General features: G+C 45.0%; 1 protein-coding gene across 2 annotated transcripts in view; it reads left to right on the top strand.

The window, feature by feature from the left end:
• The window catches only part of LOC144152475 (uncharacterized), a 68230-nt gene that overhangs the window by 12305 nt on the left and 36373 nt on the right, over positions 1-19552 (top strand). Inside the window, exon 2 of one of the 2 annotated variants that reach the window (XM_077683748.1) lies at positions 9069-9166. In XM_077683748.1, the coding sequence (XP_077539874.1) occupies positions 9069-9166 (98 nt within the window). Of the gene's footprint in view, positions 1-9068; positions 9206-19552 lie in introns of both variants that reach the window. The other variant, XM_077683747.1, reaches the window with a different exon arrangement.

Below are 19552 nucleotides of genomic sequence, written 5' to 3'. Positions count from 1 at the left end.
GTGGCTGGCCGACAACTTCCGCGACCCCATTACTCCCAAATTGTGGCCTCCTATTTTTCCAGATTTAAATCTCCTCGACTACTATGTCTGGGGCATCGTTGAGAGAAAGGCTAAGAAAGGGCCGCATAATGCAAAAGATTCGCTGGAGGCCGCCTTTTCTCACTCAATGGCCAACATCTGTAACGAGCACCTGTTCTGTGCATGGAGCTGTTTGCGAAGCCGAATCGAATCACTGATTGCTGCCGTTGGTGGATTTATTGAGTAGTTACGCAAATAAACCGTAAGAGAAGTACTTCGAGAAGTATGTTGAAAATATGTCTCATTTTGGTGGAGATATTTTGTTGTGCCTGAGGCCAAAGTTCTGTTCTCAAATACCTTAGGCACCCAGTACAATGGGCCCCTCCCCCCCCCCGCCCCCCCTCGACTCAACAGCAACAAAGGGGTATTACTGCGCGTGCGAGGGGACGTACAATGTGTGCAAGTGCTTTCAAAAAGTCCGTTCTTGCTCCACGGCAATATCCAAAACTTGCCTAGGGAAAAAGCTAGCGACAACATTGTTTGCAAATTCGGTTTGTCGTGACAACGCAGCCTACATAAAACTTTTCATACGATTTTCTGCATTTTTGGGGCCAACTGAATGTTTGTATAGCGGCTTCCTTTGTAAGGCAAGAGGGCCTTTTATTTCGAGCAAATTTCATTAGGAATGCATTCTACCGTAATAAACACCAGCCGGTTGTCTTAGCTGATTTGCTTCCCGTTAAAAATAGCGAATACAAATCAATGACTTCATCTGAAATAAAAAAAAAAACATGTGCAAAAAAATTTAATCTGTTCGCAGCATACAGGTGTTCCTTGAACGAAGTATAAAACTACAATATACAAATGCCCAATTTCTAAACATAACTCGCAAAATTCAAACACGTCATAAATCTAAAAATGCAATCCCTTCGCAGATCGTTGTTCGTAACTCACGTTATGCGGTAATAAACATACAATGGCTGTTTCAAAGACACATTCGGTCGCCGAAAAACGTGTACACCAAAATGTTCGTGCACGCAATGTCCGTACACCGATATGACCGTACGTCGATCTGTCTGTGCACCGAAATGTCCTACGCACAAATGTCCTACACCGGGATACGGACATTTCGATGCACAGACATTCCGGTGCACGGACCCTTCGCAGCCGCGTCTGGCCGCGGTGTAGTACCGGCGAACGTTTGGGGCGAGAACATCAACCCTGCCGTTGTTTGAGCCTGCGTGCGGGAGCCGGCGCGCATGCATACCCGAGAATTGAAGTGTTGAAAAAAAAAGCAAATCAAGCGAACGCAGACCTGAAATGCCCGCGTAACTTGTGCGTTGAGTGGGAGAGGGCAGCAATCGTGGGTGATAATATACAAGGCCACTGCAGGGGCCGGAATTTCTAGGCCCCCACGACCCCGCCTGGTAGAGACACGGCCCCGGACCAGCCCGAGCCCTACAAAACATTAACATAAAAGCCCGAGTCCGGCCCGCGCCCGAAACAGATTTAAAATATGAACCCGAGCCCCACCCGAGCCCGGCAGCTTTAATAAAACAGACCCGAGCCCACACACTGTTTTTATTTAACATCAGCCCGAGTCCGCCAGACTCCAAACCTGAGCCCTAAAAGTTTTTTAACGTAAATTATGTATAGAGTCAGTATATTGATTTTACATTTGTTTAGTAGTTGGACCTATATTTGTACAACATAAATATTCTGAATTAAAAAAGTATTTTGACACTAAATCTCGGTAAATTAAGCCCTGTATTTGCGACAGTCTTCGAACTTAAGGCACACTGAGGATCGGTTACATAATGCTGTGAAAAGTGGGTTTCTTTATTTATGAATTCCTTGGACAGATATTCCACCTTCCGTTATTTCATTCAATTCATTTCACAAAGAACTCTGTTTCCTTCTTGTTTTTGACGCTAGCACACTCTGCCGAGAGCTAGCTAAATTCCAGGCCACATTTCTTTTTATTTAGTGTAAAAAACAAAGGAAAAATACTTGTTTTCTGCTACCACGGTACTCTCGTTTTCTCACCCGTTCTCTCCGCTATGCTTAAGAAACCCCTACGTTTTTTTTATGTGGGCGTGCAGGCTTTTTAAGTAAAATACGTCATTTTATTATTTTTTAAAAGCGGCACGGTGACAGCACTTCGCTTTTTTGTTTTTATTTCACCTAAACGATCAATGAGCGGAATGTTTCTTATCAACAGTCTAAATTTGCGGCCCACGACTGCGGGTCTCAGGGTTTGGGTCGCCGTCTCGGCCCGTAAAAGCTTTTGTTCAAGCACGAGCCCGGCCCAGGCACGAGAAAATGCGTGCTACCCGGCCCGAGCCCGGCCTGTGGGCCGGGCCAGGTTTGGACTTTCAGGCCAGCCCGGGCCCGTGCAGTGCACTGACTACAGCACTGCACGGGCCGGAATTTGTATGCCCAGCCCTTGCTTGTCCGATAAAGCTACGGCCCGAGCCCGAGGCTGTCCCGAGACCGGCCGAATTGAATTAATTAAGCCTGAGCCCGCCAGACTGTTGTTAAATATCCCTAGTCCGACAGGACATAAACATGAACTCGAAGAAATTTGCTCTTAGCTTAAAAGACGTAAGCACAAAGCTAATGACACTAATTTGAATATAAATTTCCGCTAAACTTATTCCAAACTTCGTACAACTTTAGTATCCTCACAAGCTGTATTTTCCGTAGTCGCGAACCTCATTTGCCACTTAATTTGCCAGTCTTTGAAATCAAAGCCCACCGAGAATACCGTGAATGATTCCGGGCAAGTGGAAATTTTTTTTAATATTGCAATTTCTCAAAAGGTATTGCACCTTTTGTTGTTGCATTACTTGCTGAAGTTTGAGACAAGGATGAGTACGGGTTCACCACTTCATTTTTTTTGTTTTCCTCTAGTTACGTTCGCAGCAATATTTTATCTGCCCTTCCGTTTTTCTGGCCTTTAATGAGGGTTGAAAAAAATTGTCAACCGAACAAATTATGGGCTCTGCTTCAAAAATTGGTACTTCAAACTCTGCACACAGTGCAACGTCCAGATCACGTTTGATCTGTTTGATTTAGCTTGAAAAGCAGAAGCAACAGACAGTCATGTTGTACTCTGTGGCTGGAGTGCCGTCGTTTTCTGGCCCGCTCTCGCCCACTATGCTGATGTGGCCCAGACGTTTTAATGCGTAGCATTCTATGCCGCCTACCCCTCCAGCCAGGACCATGTAATGCCCTCCATTTCCACAAAAACACAGATACTGCGGAAGTTCCCCCTGTAATCGGTATAATAGCGTGAATGGAAGTAATTGGTGGAAGGAATTTTTGAAAACTAAAACTAAAAGAAAAAGAAAATACCAAGAATAACAAGAACTAGCGAAGGATGTAACGCGCTGCATTTCCACAACAATGCAGATTTCGGCGAAGTTTCAAATGTAATCATTATAATAACGTAAATGGAGATGATTTGTCGTACAAAATCTTAAAAAACTAAAAAATAAGACAAATATAAAATAATTAGGATAAATGCCAATACGTATAACGCATGACATTTCCACAATAATGTAGATATCGCGAAAGTTACAAGTGTAATTACTATACTAACGTTAATGGAGATAATTGGTAGAAAAGTTCGAAAAACTAAAAATAGGGAAAATATAAAAATATATGGAAAATGTCACAACATATACCGCATACCATTTCCGCAATAATGTAGATATCGCAAAATTTCAAACTGTACTCCTTGTAATAGCGTAAATGGAGGTAATTGGTTTAACAAATATATGAAAAATCTAAAAAAATGGGAATATGTAAAATAATTACGAGAACTGGCCAACCGTGTAACTCCCTGAACTTCCACAATGCAGTTTTCGGAGAAATCATGTACTCGTTCGTTATTATAACGTTATATTAAAGTAATCGGTATAAAAATGTAATCGTAATAATAACATAAATGGAGATAATTGGTCGGACGAAATTCTAAGAAACTAAAAAATTAGAAAAATATTGAAAATTACGGAAAATAGCAGAACGTACAACGCTTGACATTTCCACAATAACTCAGACTTCGAGAAAGTTTCCCCTGTAATCGTTATATTAGCGTGAATGGGGATGATTGGTCGCACGAAATTTTGAAATACAAATTTAAGAAAATATAAAATATTTCCAGGAAATTGCGAATCATGTAACGTCCTGCAGTCCCACAATAATTCAGATTCGAGGAAGTTCCACCTGTACTTGTTATAACATGGTAAAAGGATATATTTGCCGAACAAAATTAAAAAAAAAATATCAAGTAACAAAAATTACATAAAATACGGAAAATGGCAAACCGTATAACGACCTGCATTTAAACTGTAATGCAGATATTGCGCAAGTTCAACCTATAATATTTATATTAGTGTAAGTTAGATAAGTTGTACAATACAATTTTGCAAGACTAAAAAATAAAAATAAAACAATTACAAAAATGGCTAACCGCGCAAATCCCTGAACTTTCCCAAAAATGCAGATTTATCGAAACTTACAAATGTAGTCATTAACACAGCTTAGATGGAGGTAACTGGTGGAACGAAGGTTTTAAAAACTAAAAATAGGAAAAATATTAAACACTTACAGAAAACGGCAATCCTTATAACGCCCTGCGTTTCCACAATAATGCAGGTTTCGCGAATGTTCAACTTCGGATCGTTATAATAGCGTACATGGAGATAATTGGTCGGAGAGGATTTAGGAAAACCAAGAACTTTGACTGTAATAACTCACACCCAAGACAAGCGGCATAGGAATTCTACGCATTGGTAGACACTTCTGTGAATTTCTGCAGGATTTTTTAACGGATGTTACGGCTTTCTAAGTGCAATGGTCTTTTTATCATATATTTTAACAGCGCCGTAATAAATTTTACACTTCACTTCTTTTTGTTTTCACTTAACGTGAAGGATCAAACAAATTCTTTTGCTGTAAACAATTTATAATCTGCGGGACATGATTGCCGGGCCACAGGGAACGCCCGGGCCGGATCGAACCGGCACAGCCGACAAAAATTTTTGTTGAAGCTTGAGCCCGGCCTGGGCCCGAGAAAATGAGGTCTACCCTGCCCGAGCCCGCCTCGCCAGTGCACTATACCACACTGCCTAGCAACGCCAGCATACCCAATGGTTTCAGTGCTCTGCCCATACGGTGTGCGGTTCTGTCGTGTGCTGTTTTGCGCCGCACTCTTCTGTTGCGTGCGCTTTTTTCGCTGTGCTATTCTGCCGCTGTGCCAATCTGCCGTGTGCGCTTTTGAAGCTGTGCCCTTCTGACGGCGTGCTCTTCTGTCGCGTGCTGTGTTATCGCCGGCTCTGTTGTCACGTGCCCTTTTGAAGCCGTCGTGTTATGTCTGTGCTCTTCTGTCGCGTGACCTTTCGTCGCGTGCTGTTCTGTCAGTATACTATACAGATTTACGCCCACAAAAACGCGTGCGCTCCCACGCACAGACGCGCAAAGAAGATTATGATTTTCCGATAGCAGAAGTACCATTTGTAACGACACGAGTAGCAAAAAATTTTGCGGATCATTGTAAGCTCAGCCACGACAAAAATACTGCTCATACTAAAGAAGTTGTGATGAGTTGGGAATGCCGATGAAATTAATGTTCATACTTGTCAGCATTGTTGAACAAGAATAGGACATTACGCAAATATAAAGCCTAAAATCACTACATCAGTGATATTTGCAGTGGTCGTTTATTACCGAAATCAAGGAGGCTTGATTTTTGCGATAGCAAATGCAATGCAGTTAAAACTCGATTTTACGGAGCCCTATTTTAGCGAAATTCCTGATTGTAGTTCCTGATGACATTTAAGAAATCAAGGGGCAACAGCAACGAAAGGTTCCACTAGATAGGTTCCTCGTTCCGCTTGGAATGCTCGTGGAGTAAGCTAAAGTGGTCCTATATAACGTTGTAATAGGGTGCCTCGATTCACGCGCCTCTACGCCGTACGGCAGCCCTGGCATCGAGACATCCGTCTTGGGGCAGTGTAACCCCGTAAATTAAAATTGACTTGAGCAAACATTTATAGTGTTATCTCGAGAGGAACAAGTCGGGAAAGGAACAGCATAACAGGTGGCCGGTAAAGAGAAACGCGTTTACTTGCAGGAGCGCCAGTCGACAAATGTCTTTTGTCGACATTTGCGACAAACGGTCCAGGTACACGGCCATTTTTTTCTTTCCGTTGCCATTGTGTGCAGCTGAAGAATGGTCTTTAGAGGGGGCAAATGCAGTGCAAATATTAGGATAATTCCCCTTCACGGGCATGTACCGTGGCCATATTTCAAAACTTGGGTGCAGACACTTGGGGAACACTGAGCAAGGAATTTACTATTTCAGGGTTTCGAAAGCCTGAACTTTCTTCTAGGGGGTTATCTTAGAATGGGCAGGAAATCGCTTATACACACTTTGCCTCCGACGGCTTTCCTTTCTCCTCACCCTCGCCAAGGTGAACCCTCGGGGAGAGTAACAGAGCGGAAAAGTAACAATAACATCTCGTAACTGTACAACAGAAGGTAGAGAAAAAAAGAAAGAAAAAAACGAAACGAAAGGGGAAAGTTTGGAATGGAAAGGAGGCACATTTGCGACGTTGATAGAAAGAAAACAGATGCCAAAAGATCATAGTAAGTCTATAAAACAAACGGCGTGCTGCCTCTGGGTGTGGAGAGAGAGAGAGAGAGAGAGAGAGAGAGAGAGAGAGAGAGAGAGAGAGAGATTCATAATAACATTTGAACAGTCAAAGCTTGAAAGCCCGAATGTAAGAGCTCTAGATGGCAGAGAAGCATGCGAATCCCTTCCTACTAGTGTTAAATGGCAAGAAAGGACAAATAACATCATTTTTTATTGCCCATTGAGTCAGCTGGTACACAGAGACAGGTGCCACGTGGCCAGCAGGTGGCCCAAGGAAGCTTGTAGGGATACAAAACAGTCTTGGGAAGACTTGGAAAAAAATTACACCATCTCCCCGAAGGGAACTACGTGGTGATGCAAAGCATGGGGGTTCCGTGTAGCTTCCACACCGCCGCAGAACCGGCGCAGGCGGTGTCTCGGAGGAGACTGAACGCCGCGCAGCGCGCTCACCTGCTTTTATACAGCTGGACGAGAGGAGAATGAAGGAGAGACGCGCATGCGCAGTGGGGGTGTGGACGGAGCAACAACACGGGAGGGTTCCGTGCCGGTTCCATTGTGTTGCCGTTGTGTTGTTTCATTTATCGTAGCACGAATGGGATCGTAGTGTTAACCCCCATGTAGAGACAGACAAATGTAGCGACAGCGAAGAGACCGACACCGGCGTTACCTTGTTGAACACCTCCTGGTTCTCGTCTTTCTTTATTGGGTGCTTACGCTCCTACCCCGCTGCCGGCCCTCTCCGTCTTCTTCTCTGGTTGAGCTGCAAGGCGCGTCGGGCTTCCCGCCACAGCTTTCCCACGGGAAATTCAACATCCTCCTCTAAAGTTTTTAGTTCGTCGTTTCCGTTGACGTTCAGCTTCCCGTGCCTTCGTAGTATCAGTAGCTTCTTGACGTAGTTTGAGTGAGTCAAGGACATTTCTGATGGAGGCGAAAAGCAAAAACGCCCGTGTGTACGAGATTTCGGCGCACGATAAAGATCCCCAGGTGGTCAAAATTAATCCGGAGCCCTCCACTACGGCGCGCCTCATCGCCTGCGTTGCGTCGGCGCGTTAAACCCCACAATCAATCGAGTCAAGGACATAAGGCCGGTTCGTAGCACTTGCTCCTGTCTCGGTTTTGTAGCACATGAAGAGCGCCGCGTACCTCCCGTTGCGACTAGAGAGTCGTTGGATCGAAACCGGACGCCGCTAACTATTTTTTTTTGATAGTGTAGGGGGAGAGGCATGGACAACGGACGGACGCCGGACATAGCCCCGAGCAAGAGATGCTCTGCATCTGAAAGGGTCACGGAGGAACTAGTGCGCGGAGACTCGTCCGGAAAGTTTGCGTAGAATGGTCCGGAAAGTTTGCGTAGAAACCGCCTTAAGCCTCGTAAATTACCACATGCGGAAAAGGAGTGATTATCTCACCGTCGAAAGACAAGGCCATTGCCACCCAGAACGCCCCGCAATGTTTCATCAGCTAGCTTTCGCTGTCACTCGTTTAGATAGTCAATCTTGTTCCTAATAACTACAGCCCCGCCTTTGTCTGCATGTCTTTTTACAATGGCAGTATCATCACTCAGGCAATTCACTCGTTTACGCTCGTCCTTGGCGAGGTTGCTGCGGATGGGTAACCGTTTTGTGAACTCTCTGTGTCTTTTTGCATGCCGAAATGATAAATCCAAGTGCTTATGCCGTTGCTTGTTTGGTGTCTATATTTTGTCTGAAGGGGAAGCAAGTGATTTTCTTGCTTTCAGTTGAACGCCCGTGAAAGTATTGCTGCAGGCGCAGGTTTTTCGCAAAGTGGTCGAGCCCTTGATGTAGTTCAAATTCATTAACGTTTCCCGAGGAAGGGCAGAAGTTTAAACCCTTTGACAGTAATTTGATTTCCCCTGGAGAGAGCTGCCTACTTGAGATGTTCACCACGCCAGTACGCCAGCATTTCCGCGCAGCGGGAGAGGGCTGTTCATTTTGGACATTCTGTTTATTCGGCGCCGTCTTCAAGCGGAATGTTTATATAGAGGAAGGCTACACCCTTGGTGACAAGTAGGCTATTGGCCCGTATCCAGTGGTGAAGTATTTGACGGAGACATCGCTGGTGTCCTATATGTGTGAGGGTAGGGTGCCGGATATATTATCTATAAGAATATCTGCAAAGCTAGAAAACTTTTATTTGCAGCACGTGAAGGTAATACAGTGAGTCAGACAGGATGATCTTTCTTAGGAAGATTTGGTAATTTTTCGCTAAATATGCCTGCCTGTCTGTATAAGACGCAGAGTACTCACAGTCATCTTGTATTTTAGTTCTTGGGCCTTCGCGTATATCGCGACAGAGAAGCTTTATGTGAACGTTCGAGACATTAATTAAAGGTTGAGAATAACCGCTTCATTATTTTGTTGTTTTTCAGTCCCTGAACACGACCGAGCCGGTATGGAAAAAGGTTCAGAACTACATTCCATCCTACAATTGCACAAGAGCTACCAAAATTGACCTGAATAAAACAATGTATGAATTTAATCAGACCTACTTGGATAAAGGGGTAACGTGAGTACTTGTATGGTAATATTTATTATAAAACACAACGGTGACAGGAGAAGTAGGAATTGAATATTCCTGATCAACTCCATCAAGAATAAATCAAGTCATAACATTGAGGCGGAAACAATAAACACGCCAGTACACAAAAAGGCGGGGTCCGACAAGAGTGCGACCTTAAGAACATCCCCAAACTACCGACAGTGGCAACAAAATAACAATAAAGAAAATAAAATTAGGTGCGTCCAATGTTTATAGGCAACTTCTAAGTAATGCGAGTAAGATACGCGACCCATGTACCCCCACCCCCCCTGCCAACTTTTTAATGACCCGAGTGAAAGGTGGCACACTTTCGCCGCATATCAAATGCGACATGAAGGGAAATAGGTATGTTACAAAAAACGTGCACTTCCAACAAAAGCTCTAATATCCTAATAAAAGTAAGGAACTGAACGGTGACCCTCGATCAAAACACAAAAACGTGTCAGGAACATCAGACAATCATAGGTACTGCGCGCTTAGTAAATCTGCGGGATTGCCCATGTGCAATCGATGCAAGTGTCCGCCTTAACGTTCCCAGTTATCCCCCAGTGGGTATGAGTCCATTAAAGCTTAATATGAGGGTGCGCAGTTAAAGCATAAAAGTGCAAGGCAGTAACGCCGAAAATAACTGATGTGGTTATGATGTTAACCACTGAAGCACCACCTGAGAATCCGTGAGAACCGGCCACTTTCATTCTGACTGTTCGGTGATGTAGGCACTGGCATTCCGCAGAACATCAAATTTGGTAACCGTGGATGTTGCCCTGTGGTTAAGCATTGCACTGAAGACTGCACGGGAGGGCGGAAAACAGATACTTTTAGAAAATAGGATTGCTCTCACAGATACTATCGTGTATATATGGGTGTGTGCCCTGTATTTTTCTGAGATCAGTTCTAAGGCGAAAACTGCTAAGGAATAGGTGGGAATATCCTGCCTGGGTGTAATTCCGGGTACTCCAGTTGCAATTTGCGGAAGTGGGAACATCCAAAGTGGCTGCAGAGACGGAAAAGGGAGGTGGCAGTACAGCGGCAGAAGGCCTGGTATTTCAGCGGGTGAGCTGTGTTCTAAGGATTGTTATGATTGAAGGCCCTGCTACACGGCCCGCGCGTGCTTCAAGTTTAGCGTAGTGCCAGGAAGCTTCACGCGGTTCAGGGAAGCCCGCCCTCCTCCATCAAGTTACCACAAGCGGCGACGGGTAGAGACCTGCCCGAACGAACAGACAGCGCCCGCAGAGATATAATTACACCATCTCAGACCTCATACTCAACTTGCGGCGGCTATCACGAGACGGGGGAAGAGCGCTCTTATGTGTCTGTACTTTGTTTGGGCCGTGCGCAAAAAGCCGTAGAATGCAGAGGGACAGTTGCCGCTACTGTGCACAAATTCCGCCCTCTGAGTGGTACATATTAGATAACATTGGGGGCTGAACTAAGCGTGCCACGCAGCTCGTCGACTCCATGCTGTTCGTGCATCATCGCTGTTCATCTTGACATGCCATAAATATTTTAAGTTTTGCTCTGGGCTCTCGGCCGTCAACACCAAGGCAGCACTTATGCTCGCCTCTCGTTCCCCTCGCTACGACTACATGATGGAGTGGGCGGAGCTCGGTATGCCGACGCCTTCATCAATGGGACATGGGTGACCTTCTTGCCGTGCTATAAACCGCAGTAGCACGTGAAGGAGCTCCTGCGCACTACGGGAAAGTGGTGCCAGCCGTCTCCACTCCACTAGGGGTCCCTTTATGGATGTGGTCTTCGGCACGCCAATGCACACACTCTGGAGTTATGCGTGCATACTTTACAGAGCTCTCCCATTTTCTGTTAATAGGGGGACAAGGACAGGGAGGCTGTAACCCTTATTGAGTAGTTCGCCGCTGCTTAAACGAAAAACTTGGGATTTGTGGCGATAATTAGTAGCCACAGCCGCTGATAAAATGTCAGTGGGTTTCATGAAATAATTTACAGACGCGTTGCGTGTACACCGAGAAGAAACATGCGCGAGCACCTCAACGCTAGTAATTGGACAGCTGTAGCTTCGAACTTCAGGAGTGTGGTTTGCGCTGTGGTTTCGAGTTTCCAGAGGTCCCATTCAAGAAGGCTGAACGGTGTCGAGACAGACCTTGAGGCCCAGAAGCTAGGCATGAATGTGAAAAAAAAATTATGCAGATTTTGTAAGACTATTCCTTGTCTGCAACGAAGGTCGAATCATATATTCTGTCCAACCTCGTAAAACGGAGGTTATTATTCCCAAGCTCACCAACATCAAGGATGTTGGTGCTTAGTAAGCCAAAGAAAGAAGTTTATAGGACCGTAACGATTGCTCTGCGCCGCCCTATCTTTTGCACACAAACGACATAAAGTCTATAGCCCGATGACATTATTATATGTACGAAGCTATAGATTATTTGCTTGGAAAAAATCATCTCTTTTACTTATATTGTTCAAGCCGTACTTGCATTATTATAACCAGGAAATTGTAAAATGTGGGCGGAAAATACTCGAAAATGAGTAGCCCCATTTCATTAACGGCATATGATTACTACGAATGGCCAATCTCCCACGCAAATGAAACAAGCACAGTAGACAATACGACGCGTCACTTAAAGAGGTACTGGAAGCACCTAGGAAGGTCGAGAAAGCCTCGACAGCTTCCTATGCAGTCGAAATTTTGTTTTCTAAATTAAAATTATGGTGAACTCCTTTTCTGCAGCAACCAGAAGAAATTGCGGCTGCCGTTAACTGAACTGAAGATCCGTTTCGTTTATTTGAAGCAGCAAGGATCTCTCACAGCCAAGCAAAGTGCACAACTGGGCGCAAACTTTATCACACTGAATATCATCCGGCGTATTGGGCGGCGTTTACGTTTCTCGTAAGGCCCAGACAGAAAAACCGCACTCTTCTTCTGACAGACCCTGGGCTCACAACCGTCTTATACCGCTGTCGTTAGATGAGCTGCATAACAATGAAGTAGATTCGGGGCCTAGTCTCCCACCCTTTATTATTTTTCCTTTGGAGGTGCCGGCTCTTGCAAATTAAGCGGGGTATTTTGAAAAACCTTAGTAACATCCAGGAACTCGGAGTCATAACCAAGCTACACGGACTGTTTTCGAGGAGGCGTGTACACGGGAGTACAAGTCTGGGAGGAGGGGAATCCTTTTCACCTGCGGAACGTCTTGCCTCAAGGGCTGACGTGCACGACACCTACACAGCTTTCACGCCGTTATTTGCAGGCATTTCGTGCGAAACGCCATCTTCAATATCTAATTTGTAAGGTGAAGCATCTACTGGTCACCCCTTAGGGCCACTACAATTGCGTCAACCACGCCTGTAGAATTAAATATTATTTCATGGTCAGGAACATCTGCTTTCTTGGCATTCCGGAGCATAAGTAATGCCGCACACTGCACTAGATTGGCCATACCGCCATTAAGTGAGAATACTAGATGATATATGGCATGGATCCACAGCTACCATAGTCCTCCATAAGAAGAGCAGTAAAAAGATATAAGGAAGGGCGTCAGACAGGGAGACACAATCTCTGCATTTTTACTCACAACATGTTTACAAGTGGTATTCATAAAATTAGATTGGGAACAGGTTGGCGTAAGGGTTAATGAACAATACCCCAGTAACGTACGATTTGCTGATGACGTTGCCTTGCTAAGTAACTAGGGGGACGATATGCAAAGCATGCTTACCGCACTGTACAAGCAGAGTAGAACAGTGACGTGAAATGTATTATGTTGATAACTGAATTAATGCTCAATAAACTCAGGAGAGTACAGCAAGTTGATATACGTGACAAGGAAGTGGAAGTAATACGCGAATATATCTACTTAGGCAAAGTAGTGACCCGGGATTCCACCCAATAGGCGGAGGTAATTATGACGATAAGAATGAGGGGAAGTGAATTCGTCAGGCCTTCTCGGATAATGAATCGTAGCCTACCATTGTCCCTGGTATAGAAAGTGTATGACAGCTGCATCTTACCACTACTCAACTACGGGGCAGAAACTCGGAGGCTCACGAAAGGGTTCAACTTGAATTAGGGACGCCTCAGCGAGCAATTCAATGGAAGATGATAGCTGCAACATTAAGGAACAAGAGAGCGGAATGGGTCAGGCAACAAACGCGGGTAGCGCACTGGTTAGTTAAAATTAAAAAGAAAAGGGTGTCGGCAGGGCATGTAATGCGAAGGCAAAATAACCGTCGGTCATTTAAGGAAGTGGATCCTAGAGAAGAAGGCAGGAGTGACAACGGGAAGCAGAATGTTAGATGGGTAAATGAGATCAAGAAGTCTGCGGGACTAAGTGCGACCAATTTGGTCGCACTTAGAACAGGATCGAGATAATTGGAGATCTATAGCAGAGGAGTTTGCTGTGCAGTGGGCATAGATGAGATGATGATGATGATTATGGGTATGGTGATTATGATGATGATGATGGCCAGTCATACTTATCAAAGAGGGGACCCTGTAGTGTCGACTACGTCGCCGTCCCTGTGGCAATGGATACAAAGTAACGTGCATAAGGGACGACGGCGAGGCACCGGATTCCATACGTGTCGATAGGATGAGGAATATCATCAGTGACCTTGCCCTCAATCAGTGTCCAATTAATTCCCTGGCTACCCGTACTCTTGCGCTTTATTCTGGCGCATCGCCAGCTTTCTTTGTATACAACTGGTACGTTGTAATACCTGAAAATGTAGTGTGGTTTGTAAGTGCGCAGGCAGACACCGTAACTTTCTGCCAGGCATCCCTTGAAGCGGGATTCATTACAAGGCACTTCACGATTTTCACACGCCCTCCTCCACACGGCAGTCACGTCGTTTCAAACTAATTCGAGCACATCACTATCTGAACTTGGTGAATTTGAAATACCTCAATAGCAGAAAGGTATTTTGGACTTGCCACGTGCATCAAGGCATCCCGGAATTTGATTGCCTAGTACCTTCGACCACAGATAGAAGCATTCCTGTCAATAATATTCTGATCTATGATGCCGCTGGTACGGCGGCCAGAATGATTCTGCTGTTACCAGCAGTTCCGTGAGAAAATGCTGTCGAAGCTCGGCTTGAAACCGATGCGGTGTCTATATTAGGGAGACGTAGCCTTCGAGTACGACTTCTACTCCATCAGACCGCAAAGCCTTGGAGTTTGCAAACGGAACGTGAACTTAGTGAATGTGATGTGTCTTTTGTCTCAGGAATATGTATTAGAGGCATTTATTCAGTCCTACATGAGTAATTTCAGTGTGCTCGTTGCAAAAAATAAAACAAAGCAAGTTTACTCTATTTTATGGATATGAAACCTACAAAGGTCCAGAAAAAAGAGAAACAGACGGTAACAATACCCTTCTATACGTACTCGCTATACCTAAAGAAAAAAGAGAAAAAACAGAAAATAACAAAACGGCGCTAGCAAGGAACGCCCATGACGAAGGTTGTCACAGGACGCAATCACAGAACTGCCTTACTACTGGGAAGCTTTAAGCATACTAATTATGAAAGCAGCAAACCGTGAGTCGGCTAATACTGTATGCAGGGCGAGCCATGTCGATTGGGCAAGATTTTAGTCAAGTAATAGAAGAAAGAAAGAAACGCCGCAATGGAAAAAATTGTAAGTATGATTAAAGCGGTCGCTATACACCACACGTAGACCGAGGAGAATAATTTAGACATAATAATTGTCAAAGTTTCAATCCACCTGTACCCCAATGAAAATGGCGGTTTTCTAAAAATGGCAGATTTGCAAGCCTTTCAGTCGTACAAGCGCAGAAAATGGTAAAGAACAGATACAGGACAACGACGATGCTAATGAGAAAACAACTATGCGACTGGACCCGTTTCTGTACGTCTGGAGTGTCTCTGCGATGGACATTGATGCGCCTAACTCAGAGGCAGCCGTAAAACGAGGTCACGGACGCCATTACACCCGTGTTGATGATGATCGTTGGATGTTTATGGCGCAAGGCCAACTGGGGCAAAGAGCGCCAAAACAATAGTCGATGATAGGGGTGGAACCTTAAACACTAAGTAAAATCAGCAAAAACAAAAGTAAAATCACAACACGACAATGAGCATGGCTGGTGTATAGGGCCAGATTTCATGATGCGTGATAGGAAATGAGGTTTAAAAACTTGACGTCGGACAAATACTCAAACACGCGTTTCACGGAAACAATGGCATCATCACCTAGGAAAAACGATGGATGTAGGGGAATATGTTGTCTGTAGAGTTCTCTGAAGTGTTTGTGTCGTGTTGTGTGAAGTGCCTTGCATGTGATTAGTATGTGCACTACGGATAGGGCCTCTCCGAACCTGCTGCACTGGGGTCTAGAAGATCCCGTCAGCAGATACGAGTGCGTCGCATGGGTGTGCCCTATCCGCAGCCTACCAAAGGCGACTTCAGTGTGTCTGTTGTGTGAGTCAGATGTGTACCGTCCCAAGTGTGGCTTTATTACATGTAGTTTGTTGTCTGTCTGTTCGTCCCAGTGTGTTTGCCATGTTCCGCGCAGGTCTTGTCTTATGTGTGGCTTGAGGTCTGTGTAGGGTACCGTTGTAATGTCCACAGTGTTCCTGAGTGCAGCAGCACCGGCCCTCTCGTCTGCCAACTCGTTCCCAGCGATCCCTGCATGTCCTGGGACCCAGCAGAGGACCAGCTCATGCTTTTGTGCATACACGGACATGATAGTGCTGAATACAAGATTAACTATGTGGTTTTTGGGGGGCTTGTGCGATGACAGTGCACGAACAACACTCAATGAATCTGTATAGATGATGGAATTGGGAATTTGAGTTTCAAGAATGTGTCGTACAATCAGTAAAATCCCATACGCTTCTGCTGAAAAAATTGATGTGTGCACGCTCATGGTTCTGGCTGCATTGAAATTAGGACCATGAGCAGCGCACGACACCATACTAAAGGATTTAGAAGCGTCACTATAAAATTCTGCACGTGTGTATTTAAACTGCAAAGACAGAAAGTGCTGCAGTATTGCAGCCCGTGGTACACGATTTTTGTCAAGTCTCATAAAAGAAAGGTCGCACGACACCGGGCGAACTTGCCAAGGCGGTAAACTGTTAGAAAAGGATGACCTGTACACATCTAAAAACGAAGCACTTAGATCCGAGGCTCGCTCTCTCACTCTAAGTGAAAAGGGCAGAGGAACGGATGGGCGATTTGGAAAGAGCAGAGATGTTGATGTATTGTTAAAGACAGGATAAAAAGGATGATTATTCAGTGATGAGATTTTAAAAGCATATAGCAAGTCCATGTACGTTCGTTGGTTCTCAAGGCTCCACTTATCACACTCGACATACAGACTCTCGACAGGGCTAGTGCGAAAAGCACCCGAGGCGAGACGAAGCCCCAAGTGTAGCACTGGGTCAAGCATTCGCAACGCTGTATTAGTCGCCGACCCATATACCACACTGCCATAGTCTAAACGAGACCCAACCAAAGCAGTATAGAGCCGTAGTAGGAGTTCTTTGTCGGAATCATAAGATTGATGGGAGAGAACCTTAAGTATATTCATTGTTTTCAGACATTTAATTACACCCGTGTTGAGTCGCACAAAAAATACCGCACTAAGGGTGAGAAGCAAGCGTGCACTCAGGTAATACTGGCAACATCCGGCACCCTACCACACGTGACGGCGAGAAAATGACTCTATACACACTCACACACACTATATATATATATATTGTAATGAACCAACGTCCGATGCCTACGACGCCATGTTTATTCTCTCGCCGAACGTGCCCCGCGCTTCTTCTTCCTTCGCTTCCAGTCGGCCGCCGTCCTCGTCGCTCTGATGATGGATTGGCCGCTGACTGCGCTTGCAGCTTTTCTGGCGCGAAGCTTCGCGCCTTTACAATATATATGTATGTGTATATATATATATATATATATATATATATATATATATATATATATATATATATATAAGATCTAGGGAGTAGTAGAACTTTGAAGATGGTAGAGAACACAAGAGAAGAAAACTTCGAACAAGGCAAAAGCACGATTGTGGCCTACGTTTCAGCAAAGAGAACTTGCTTTCCTCAGGGCAATCTCTCGCCTGGTAGGCACGGTTTATATAGGGGTAGGACCCCAGGTGAAAGGAGAGGGAAAGATGGAAGGGAAATTGAGCAAGCTGATTGGTTTGGGAGTGTGTCGGGGGAGAGATTGAGGGGCCAAGAAGGTTGTCTAGTTTAAGCCGTGAAGTAGGTCACACGGGAGTCAGCTGGTGGTTGATATTCGTGGAATTTTTGGAGAGAAAGGATGAGAGGGTGTTTATTGACCCGCCGCGGGGTATAGGAAAAGGATCTCGGAACCGCCGGAAGCAGACCAGGCGGTGAGGGTGGGGTCCTTATCAGAAATTATCTGCAAGCCTCAGGTCAAAAGAAAAGATAGAGACGGGGGGAAAAACTAACTAGGTCAAGAAAAAAAGAAAACAAAGGGAGAACAAAATCAGGGAGGGAAGCCACATAAACTCACACACAAAAGAAAAAGCAATGACCCGGCAACTGAAATGGCACGTGTCACCCACGGCAACATTCCTGGAACAGGCCTGTCCTGAAACTCAAAAACGAAAAGATAAAGTTAGAGTGACGTACGGGGCACAAGACCACGCGAAGTAAAAAAAAAGGGAGAGAGAAATAAAATTGAATTCCAAAAGCAAAGGTTGGAGGGATGAGGGCGAGTATTAAGCTAGACGCTAAGGAATAAAAAAAAGGAAATTAGGGTACCAGGTACAGAGCAGAGTGAACGGTCGTAGTCTTTGGATGAGGTATATGCACGAAAATACCTAATGCTGTATTCCCGGTGAATATCGCAAGGATTCCGAGTTGCCCTTAGACGCATTTAATTCCAGCAGGTTCCATGGAGTTGAATTTGTGAATTAGGTAGGATTCTCGGTATTTCCTGTACCTAGGAGACTTAAAATTTGACTGAAGTATATATAACTTGAGGTCATCAAAATTGTGGCCTGGTTGGTTGAAGTGCTGCGCCACAGCTATGGAGGATTTGCTAAGGGTATCTGCCCGGTGACCATTAAGCCGTAGGCTCATAGGTTGACTCGTTTCGCCTATATACTGTTTGTGGCACATTGAGCATTCCAACATATACACAATGTTGGATGAAGTGCACGTAAAACTTGAATTAATCTTGTGGACATAATTACTGGCTGTGCTTTTTACAACGCAGTCTGTTTGCAGGTGCCTACAAGTCTTGCATCTGATGATGATGATGGTTTAGGTTTAATGGCGCAAGGCCGACATGGGCAAAGAGCGCCAAATACAAAGTTATTTGATAAGGAGGGAAATCGGATAAAGTCAGTTAAATACTATGAGCACGTCTGGTGTAAAGGGCCAGGGTGAAGAACGTGAGTGCTTAAAAGATAAATACGGTGGCTGGTGTATAGGACCAGGGGTAAAACTATGGGTGATAAGAGATGAGTTGTAAGAAATGAACTTCAGATAGGAACCTTAAGGTTCGCTGAACAGAGAACATGGCATCATCTCCTAAGAAGTATGACGGGTGTGGTTGAATATGTCGTGTGTGTAGTTGTGGGAAGTGTTTTCGTCGTGTAATGTCGAGTGCCTTACATTGTATCAGGATGTGGATCACGGATAGGGCCTCTCCGCACCTGCTGCACAGAGGTCTTGGAGACCCCGTGAGAAGGTGCGAGTGCGTTGCATGAGTGTGCCCTATCCGTAATCTAGCCAAGGCGACTTCAGTGTATCTATTACGTGTGTCGGTGGTGTATGGTCCCAAGTGTGGTTTTATTACGTGTAACTTGTCTGTTTGTTCACTCCAGTGTGTTTGCCATGTTTTGCGAAGTTGTTGTCTGATGTGTGGTTTCACGTCGGTGTAGGGAAATGTGGTTATGTCTACTGTATTCGAGAGTGTAGCAGCAGCAGCCATTCGGTCCGCTGCTTCGTTCCCGGCTATACCACTGTGGCCAGGGACCCAGCAAAGAACCAGTTCAAATTTGCGTACATACAGCGACATAATACCCTTGACTATTAGATTTACAACGTGTTTTTTTGAAGACTTTGTTGACGACAACGCCCGCACGACACTGAGGGAGTCTGTATATATAATGGATTGTGGGATGTGACTTTGAAGGATATGATTAACAACAAGAAGTACACCATGAGCCTCTGCCGTAAAGATACTGGTATTACTGTTAAGAGTTCTAGTGACATTAAGGCCGAGCCCATGCGCCGCGCAGGACACAGAGGTGGCAGTTTTAGAGGCGTCCGTATAAAATTCAGAAAATTGATACTTCTGCTGCAAATACAAGAAGTG

Source organism: Haemaphysalis longicornis, unplaced genomic scaffold, assembly GCF_048455015.1.
Source record: "Haemaphysalis longicornis isolate Haplotype H1 unplaced genomic scaffold, Haemaphysalis longicornis Haplotype H1 scaffold_9, whole genome shotgun sequence".
Classification (NCBI taxonomy): Eukaryota; Metazoa; Arthropoda; class Arachnida; order Ixodida; family Ixodidae; genus Haemaphysalis; species Haemaphysalis longicornis.
Note: the sequence above shows the minus strand (reverse complement) of the source record. Positions and strands in the feature narration are given on the sequence as shown.